Source organism: Chelmon rostratus, chromosome 8 (genome assembly GCF_017976325.1).
Source record: "Chelmon rostratus isolate fCheRos1 chromosome 8, fCheRos1.pri, whole genome shotgun sequence".
Classification (NCBI taxonomy): Eukaryota; Metazoa; Chordata; class Actinopteri; order Chaetodontiformes; family Chaetodontidae; genus Chelmon; species Chelmon rostratus.
In genome coordinates, this window is record NC_055665.1 from 9,024,183 (window position 1) to 9,033,766 (window position 9,584).

At 45.6% G+C, this 9,584-nt stretch overlaps 1 protein-coding gene across 1 annotated transcript; it reads right to left on the minus strand.

Moving 5' to 3' along the window:
- Nucleotides 1-6,571: 6,571 nt before the first annotated feature.
- On the minus strand, nt 6,572-9,361 carry cited4b (Cbp/p300-interacting transactivator, with Glu/Asp-rich carboxy-terminal domain, 4b). Its single transcript, XM_041942712.1, has 2 exons — nt 9,167-9,361; nt 6,572-8,245 (listed from the first exon to the last, which is right to left on the minus strand). The coding sequence occupies exon 2, from the start codon at nt 8,234-8,236 to the stop codon at nt 7,490-7,492; it is 747 nt and encodes a 248-aa protein (XP_041798646.1). The 5' UTR covers nt 8,237-8,245; nt 9,167-9,361; the 3' UTR covers nt 6,572-7,489.
- Between the last annotated feature and the right edge of the window lie 223 nt (nt 9,362-9,584).

A 9,584-nucleotide genomic window follows, 5' to 3' on the forward strand; every position in this document is an offset into this window, starting at 1 on the left:
CCTGTTGGTTTATTATTTTTTCTGTGCTTCTTGTTGTGCGATGTCGACTGAATGAAGATGACATTTTATCACTTTAATGTGCCTGACCTTTTCCATGTGGACTCATATGAAAACATAGTTTTGACAATGCAGACATTTGAGGCTCTAAAAGGTTGCTTGTTTTTAACTATAATGAGTCGAAGTTATGAAGTCATTTTAAAAACCTATATGCAGGTGGATTAATTACATAATTCTGAATTCACTCATAATTGTATTTTGAAAAATACATTTAGGGCCAAATACTTTTTTTCATTTTCAGTAGTTCACCAACAGAGGGCAGCACAGCTCCGTCTACCTTCTTGCAGTCATGTCTCCTTGCTGTTTCTCCTTGGGACTTGACATGCACTGCCATGGGTGGCCATATCTCCATCTGGTAGACTCAGCATGATGATCTTGCTGATATTTTTATACCATGTAAAGATAACTTCATGTGGTCGTCGTTATTTTGTTGCTCCACTGTCAGTATTTCTTCTGTGTTCTCCTTGTGGCTCTTTCATTCATTTTCCATTCTTTAAGGACGCTCTCTTTTATGACCATGTGCACCTATTGTTCGTGCTGTTTCTGGTAAATATTGCTGTCATTGTTTCTGTCAGTACATGAGTGGGCTATTAGGCTTGTGGGCGAAAAATTACGTGTGTCTGCTGAAGCAGCTCAACACATAACAGAGAACCTAACCACATCCTCCTGGTGAAAACAGGAAAACATATCGCGTGGTGCTGAAAACGGTGACCAAACCCACTGATTCTAACTGACATGGATGAGTATGAATGCATGTCTCTGTGTGTGAGCATATGACACATGCAGACAATCTGTGCTGTGTTTGCGTGTTATGCACAGGCACATGTGACAGGCTCAGAGCTTGTGGCTGATGCCTGTGCTTGTTGATGTGTAATAGTAGCCAAAGTGTTGTGCGTGGAGCCAGCGCTATTTATAGAAATAACAGCTCCTTGTGCTGCATATTGTGTTTGTGAAGGTTGTGAAGCAAGTTTTTACTTTAGCTCCTAACACCACAGTGGGATTTTAAGTATAGAGGGAAATATTTGACATTACTGGCTGGGTTCTCTGAAAACACACAAGCGAGATAGCTTATCTTTACTGTTATGACATACAGTGGAATTTGGGGAAATTCTGCCCCTGATATTTACCAACAATGCTGTGCAGTGCTCCTGAGTCATCTGCTGTCTTTGCCCCAACAGTCGCACACGAGAGCAGCGACGGTTTCAGTATGTATGAAAGGAAGTTTTTGTGGGCTTGCAGATCAGTCATAACTGTGAGAAAAAAACGGCTTTCTCAGGTCTTTGCTTCAGGTGTTGTGTTACGGCGTAGAAATGCAATATTCTCTGCAGAACCAGCCTGGCACGTTGCACTCTGCAGACAAGTGTGGGCACAGTTAGAGAGAAACAATAGAGAAATAAGGTGCTCAGTCCACCGCCTTCTTTCCAGCTGATACCAGAATTCCCAGCATGCCTTTGGGCTGTCAGTTGAGGTGCTCTCAGTGGGGGTGAGAGTCCTGCTGGCCTGCGAAAGCCCTGAGGCCTCAGTTATAAAAGGCGGTACTTGAAGTTCTTTGTCAGTTTGATCTTTGGATGATGTTTCCAGATTGTGCAAACTCCTGTTTTATAATACAGTACATTATGTGCATCATCTAAATGCGTCAAGCATCGTGAGCGCACAGGGCCGCTCTTCAGTTACTCTGAATATAAACTGTCACTGTTTAAGCTTCATTATTCTATTTTGCAGTCCACACAACATTCTGCAGTACAAGACACTTTAGTCTGTTATCGGTTAGTCATGGCACTCAATTTCTGGGGGTTTTATATAAAAAATAATGAGGGCTGGAAAAGAAAATGTGATCCCACCTCAGAGGAACCGCGACATCCTTTTTCAACCAAAAGTGATGTTCGTTACACATGACACCGACGGCCAAGCCCAGCTGTGAGTTTTTCTAAAATCAAATTTGATTTCATCACCTTCCACAAATGAGGCCGCGGACCTGCTCCGCTTGCCTGTCTCCAGTGACTTCTGATGGGGAGATAATATCTGCTAAGAACTCCGTCTCCACAGCCCTCACCCCAACACGCTCACCCCGTCAGCCCCGTGCCAACCAGATGGCGTGGGCCGGCTAACGTCAGGATTCTATCTATCTATCCACGGCTGCAAATAAAATCACACGTAACCCACCAGAAAAAAACACAACCACAGGAAGGCTCAGGTATAACGAATGGGTGTGCACACTTATGATATGCCTGATATTGCAGTATACAGCGATTCCACCAGCAGGATAATGCTTGTAAAGCCTGACAAGAACTGCTGTCTTGTATTAATTCCACCCCCAGCCTATAGCTTGTTACTCTGTCTTTGGTAGCATGTGCACGCCACTGTCACCAGATTAGCACGCGGGCTTAAAGCCCTGCTCACAAAGACACTGTGTACAGAACATAGCTTGTACTAATACTGTTTCCCTCTATTCTAACCTACAAACCTGCAACTCTCCCTGGAGAGCCCGAATCATTTCCCTGCTCGCATTAAATGGGCCTCAGTCAAATAAAATTGCAAGTACAAGAGGTGAGAACACAATATGAACTTCTGAAAAAGCCTTGCAACAAAGTACTGCCTTTGTGAAGCTTGTAATATTCAATCTTTGTTGAGAGTGCCAGATTCACCTCTGCATTATATTGAACAGTGAGGTGTAATAACAGGAACACCATGGCTGATTTAACACATTGCTGACACTGTCAATAACAAAATTAACATTTTAAGCTTCAAAAGGACAATACTCACACTGCTTTTTTTGTGAAGGCGTTACATTTAATAAGTTTTGCTGTTATTTGTTAGCTTTTCCTTACAATCTGCAAAGCAGTGAAGTAGTTTGAAAGGTAGTTTGATCTTATTTCTAAGGCTGAATTAGTTCTGAATTAAACCCTTTCCCATCTGGCAATCAATTCAGCTAAAAGACTAGCAAGTAAAAACCATACTAAACAACATTTTAACAAGGGATGCTGCCAGTTCAGCTCTACTGCATATGTGCTGACATCAAGGTTAACTTTCTGCCACTGTTGCGAAACCACAGCTCAGCTCAGTTTGGCTCAACCGTGTAAATCACACAACCCTTAAATATTTACCACCTTTAGACATTGTTGGGACACCTCGATGTGTTCGAGCCGGCTCGACGGAGAAGTGTCAGCTGTGCGCAGGAAAATAAATTATTTACACCCCCTCCCTCTACTTCAAAGCGCTGGCAAACCATTCAACCCCAGATTTGGGGAGGGGGGTCGGAGGAGGAGCTGCCAGTCACTAGGCAACCTCTGTGTCACCTGCCCCGACATGCCAAAATCAACCGCTTACCTCTGGAGGCTGCATTCACAAGGTAGCACAGCTGCATTTAAAAGCCTCCTCAGCTGGATTCATATGGAAAACAAAACAAGTACTGAGACACAGCGAAACTATGCGGCTCCAGGAAAGAAAGTGTGATGTGATTGCTTTTTCCCTCGTGTGGGAAAGAGGAAGAGTTTTGTCACTTAGAACACGCTGAGCTTTACTAAAAAGCATGTGAGCAGAATCCAGCAGTGCAGATACTGATGTTTCCCAGAGAAGGCCTGTTGCATTGAAATATCTGTGATATGCTGCCTTTTTTTTTTTTTATGATGGGGAGGGAAGAGCAGCATCCAATAAGACTGCACATCAAGTGGGGATACAAGGTGACTGATCAGCTAGAAAATCAGGAAGTTCGGCTTGAGCAACATGTCCACTGAATGAACCCTGCCCTGAGGGATATGCTGTTTATTTACCCCCTGCCAGCACACACACACACACAGGTTAAAACCAAACTCCAAACTCTCCTGTTGAAGCAGACGAGTTCAAACATGTGCCTTCTTCATACAATATTCACACACACACACACAGAATAGATAATACATAGAAACATGCCCCTTGTTGTCAATAAATAACTCATCCACTCATCTGGGAAGCTCAAGTTTAGCACTCACGTTGTTTCTCGCTTTCATTGTGCATTTCACACTTGGCTTTACAGTTATTCGCACTGGGGGATTCGTGAAACGACTACTTATTTTTTTCCCCCCCCCTCAATCTCAAAACCAGCACTCCAGTGAAAAGCAAAGCTCGGAGGAGTTACACTGTTTTGACAGGCCAAATCTCCAGTACGTCTTTATTCGGCAACATCTTCTTTCACTAATGGGATTTTCTCATTTGCACCATTAATGGATGCAACCATAATCTACCAACATACTGTAGGTGTAGGTGTAAGGATCGCAGTGACCACAGATGAGACATAAATCCTTTTATCTTCCCCTGGCTCCACGCTGATATTGAGGTATCCCTGTTAGCCTGTTTGATCAGGTTGTGTGCTGATGCTTTGTGTGTGTGTGTGCGTGCATGTGAAGACCTGGCCATGCGTGACAACAGCAAATGACCACCTATCCATCACTGGCGCTTGGGCCTGAGATTACCATGAGCCCAGGCTTGGCACCAGCTGGACCACAGCCTGCAGAGAGAAATCTAGACAGGACTCAATGCACAGGCGTAATATACAGATGTGGTGCAGAAGAAAGGAATGAAATCTGGATTAGCGTTTAGCATACCCCCGCGTGATGTTTATTGAAGGGTTTTCCATGGAATCATAAAAGTGTTGTGGGAAAACCCAGCTAAGAAATCCCCCAGAACTAGAACAAAAAAAAAAAATCCCTCCAACTCATTTCTAATTGGAAACTGCAGAGATCCTAATGTTTTCTCTCACCTCTCCTCATGTCTCTTTCACTTTGCATGTCTGCCTCGCTATCAGAATGTGGCTTTTGGTTCCTGACTTATATTGAGAGAACAGCGAGCTGCCACAGGAAGGCACGGTGTTGTGCAGTTGCAGTGGGTGGGCTGAAAACGAGAGTAAGAAAAACAGAAGTAACTGCAAACTGTCTCCGAGTGTCCCACCCTGCTTAGCCTGCGTCTAGACTGGCCTCTGTGAGGCGGGCGGCAGTCATAACAAGGGATTGGGAGAGCAAACAGGGCTGTTTGGCGTCGTTGGCCGTTCGTCTATGGAGTCACAATCAAGAAACAAAACCTCTGCATTTAATTGGGGCTAAACAAGGAGCTCACAGTGCAGCGTACAATTATGAGATATATGAGGAGACAGAGTTCTGACAGTGTGCCAGCATGCCCCATGTGCCACACACCAGAAGACCATCTCACCAGATTGGCACCGAGCGAGGGACCTGCAACCGTTACTAAGCACTGTGCCAAGGCTGTTGGCCTACTTATGGCTCATTCTCTTGACGCTGTCAAGCCAAGAAAACACACACACCCTTAAGCGAGTCTTTGTTACTCGAAACAATCCTGCATTCAGCCCAAGATATTTCAGTTTGGATCATCCATGATACCACGTTTCAGTCTTTAGCACAACTGGACTAATGAAAACAGATGAGGCCGCTTTAAGAACGGTTGACTCAGATATTGAGCAATCAGCAAACACTATTCCTGGTTGTGAACAACAGTGCTCTCATTTTCCCCTTGTTACTCACGACGCCGCTGAAGATTCCTTTGTTGACAAAGTGAAAAGCTAAATGTGGCGATGCCATTCCCAACATGACCTCAATCAGGCGTTTTCGTAGCCCAGAGGCACAAAACAATCCAACAAACTCAGCCACCGCAGAGAATCTCTTTACCCTCATTTCATAATGAATGCGATTACATGAGCAAAATTGTTTTACTCCTCCAACCGGCTGTGGCTTCGACAGGAGACGGGTTGTTTTGAATTTTGCACGTCGTTTGTTCAAACTTATTGTTTTTGAAATTAAAAGCCAGCCTCTCTGACCGTCCACTGGGAAAGCTGGGAAAAAGGCAGCACTGTCTTTGAGTCAGGGCTCATGAGCTTTAAGTCAGTTAAACCCCCATCAAGGTAAGCATTCTTTGGTCATTTTCACATCCCCCAACCACACACACACAACACACACACATTACTCTTTACACAAGGCACAGAAACAAATGTTTGGGGAGCTGTAGAGAAACCAGTTATTTAAATGCCGATTCTGTAAGCTCACCAACCTTTGCAGGAATATATTGCTATTACTCTAACCATTTTCACCACCTATAATGTCAGTGCATGGCATTTGCTTAGGTAACCAAGGAAAAAAAAACATGTCGAATGGTAAATCCCATTTGGATATCGCTACCTGAGATGTCATATCAGATGCACATCGACATAATACGGCTCCCCTTTGCTAACCAGCAGAGGAACATGCAATTTTCACCACGTGTCAATCAAATGTCCCTATCAGCGACACTCTGCCTTTTTAGCGACGGAAATGGGAAATTAAGGAAAAGATCGGACGCTGAAAGCCCGGGAGATCTGGCATAGAGAATATATCCTTTTCAAAAAGCATAAAGATTGTATCTGTCTAAACGTTTGCATCCCAGACTTGAAAGAAACTGAGGTTTCCCTTCACCCACAGGTTAATTTAAGCACTTAGCTCGCTCTCCACTGCCCGGGGGAAGAACTGTGCAATGAATGGAAAAGCAGGCCACATTTCTATCCAGGCCATCTTTATTGATCCTCAAAACCCCTTTTCACAAAGACCATCCCCCCATCTTGACCACAAAAAAGGGGACAATATAAACAACCAATAAATAACAATCTGCGCGATTAAGGCGGTTCTACATCTCCAATAGAACACAACAGTGTGGACATGTTGGAGTTATACAGCTTCATACAGTACAAGCAGTAGATTTTTGAGAACATCACATCTAAAAAGGCAGCACTTTACCAAAAGTGAACCATTTTTAAGATCTGGATGAGACCACCCCCCCCCATTCAAATGAGATAACATTGTACTTCTGTCTGACGTTTGTGATAGAAAATCCAGCCTCTTTTTAGATGACCTTGTCATCTGAGCTTATTTTTAATACTAGGCCAAATAGAATGGGGGTAAAAATTCATGAACAGAGAACTTAAATTTAATTTTCTCCCTCATCCTACTGTCAGGAAAAAAAAAACTCATTAAAACCACTTGGTTCCCAAAATGGAGAAGGTGGTTGTTCTTTATATCAGTTTTCTCAGATAGGAATAAATAAAATACACCTTTTTACTGGTAAACTGTCATAGAGTCCAGGCTTGGAGGCTACACAGTGTCATAGCATTGTTCAGAGTGGCTTTTTAAGAATTTCAGCATTTCTTTATTACATTCATGTCCAGGAAATGGGAGAGGTGGATCTGGGCCATAAAGGCAACCACCCTCTGGCCACTAGCACATGTGAGACTCGAGCACTGCGTGTTCCCTGTGGATATCCAGAGTTCTCTTCTGTGCACCCTGTGCGCTGCAACTCGGCGTAGTTGAACAGGGAGGTGCCCACAAAATAAAAAGTGAAGATATGAGCACACTTCATCCATCCTGGACAATTCTCAATCCTCTGTCTCCATTTGTGCCCCTTTGCAAATCATGTCCTCTCAGCAACTAACAGTGCTGGGCTGCTGTTTGCTGACAAAGTCTGAGATGAAGTCAAACTCATTCTGGCCCAGGAAGAGTTCTGGCAGCTCCTGGACCCGATCCAAGCCCAGCTCCATGACCAGCGAGGTCAGGACCTCCTCGTCAATCATATCCGCGTCCATGCCGTTCAGGGCCAGGGCCGGCCCAGCCATGTGCTGCATGTTTGCCAGCTGGGCCGGGTTCATGCGGTACTGGGTCGTGGGCCCCATGTGGTTCCCACCCATGGGCCCCAGTGGGTGTCCGTGGTACTGGGTGTTGAGTTTCTGCAGCTGCATGCTGGCCATGAGCTGCTGGGACGTTAACCCTCCGTTCATGAACTGCTGTTGCTGCTGCGGGTGCTGGGCTTGTTGCTGGTGCTGCTGTGGGTGCATGTGATGCTGCTGCTGGGGGTGATGCTGCTGCTGCTGGGACTGGCCATTATACATCATGTTACCGGAGGTCATCTGGTGGTGACCCATCTGGGCCCCGTTCAACTGTCCATTCATGGGTCCGCCCACCATGCCCTGCCGCTGCCTCATGGCAGTCTCCATGTTGGCCTGGGCGCCTCCGTAGTGCATCATCTGGCCATTGGGCAGCGCCCTCATGCCCTGCTGGTTGGCATGCTGCTGGTGACCTGCCTGCAGGCCGCCATTCATGCCCATCCTGTAACCGTGGAGACTGGCGCCCGCTGAGCTGTGATTCATGGGCATCATCAGATGGTCTGCCATGCCTCCTGTCTATGAGCAGAGAGAAGACACTGTTAGGACAATACGAGGGGCAGACAAGATGTTTGGAAGCAGTGAAGACATTCAAGGGGAGGAGCAGCAGGATTTAGACTGCCATGGCAGGAGCATATTTAGCTGTCCATTTGAACCAGCAGCAAACTAGTTAAGACACACAGCAATTGTGTTAATGTTGCCATGTGTGAGATGTGCAGCGCACAAGAGGCTGCACATTTCTGCGGTCCAGACCAATTTCATACACAGCCAATTTCTGGTGACCACACGCTTCACCTTCACTGAGAAGAAACAAAGACAATCTTCCTCTTAATGTCACAATTCCACCTCAAGTTAAACCACAGACACCGGGGGAAAAATTATCTGCAGGGATTGGCGAACACTGAAGCCCTCACTCGTGTGTTTAGTCTCCCTCAAACCTCCCCTCTTTGTGCCAATGAATGAACGCCCAGGTTGAAATTGCAGGTTAACATACGTTGTTTGGGTACGTTTTCCAGCCAGATAATTCAAGCACGACGTGATCGACATAACCGAGGGGGGTAAAAAACGCGTGCACGGCGCGATGCATTGCTTAAAATCTCATCTATGTTGCATGTCAGCTGAGGCAGAAAAAAATCGGTTACATTTTACGCACGTAAGGTTGCAACAAAGAACACTGACATCATGCAACATCTCCAACAGCTGAATCACCACATTTCTAACCAGGCAGCGAATCCAACAAAGGCTTCCGCTCCCTCCAATGACTTTGGCTCGATTTGTTGAAACGTTTGCATTCAACTGCCTTGTGCACCGTGGCCCGATGTGATCCATTTTGTTCATCTCGAGTTTGAAACAAGGGAACGCAAACAATGGAGCGGCAGCCCCTCAGAACACCACAGACCCCGATTCCTCCGACAAATTCGCCCGATAAAAACCACTTACCCGTATCCGCTACGTTTTCACAAAGTTGCGCGACTTTGCTTCGGCTCCGTCCTTTTTAACAGTGCTCCTCTGCAAGGCAAAGCTCCTCTGAATTGCAGTGTGTATTCCACAGGGTTACGCTTCCATGCTCAAGCGGGGACGGTGTGCACAAAGACTGCCGCATCAGATCTTGAAACGACTGCCTATTTTCTGGGTCAACTCAGGGATTATGTACATCTAAAAAGCTCAGAGGAAGGCAGTCGCGGAGAGGTGGAGCCTCGGTCCTGCCTCTTCTTTGTTCCTATTGGCCCTACTTAATATAATTGTGCATGGGCGTAGAAAAAAAAGGGCTGTTGGAGAGCTGTGACACAGTCGCCAATTTAAATACCCTCCTCCCCACTGTGTCTTTTTGAAAGATTTGGACATCTTGTTTGTCTTC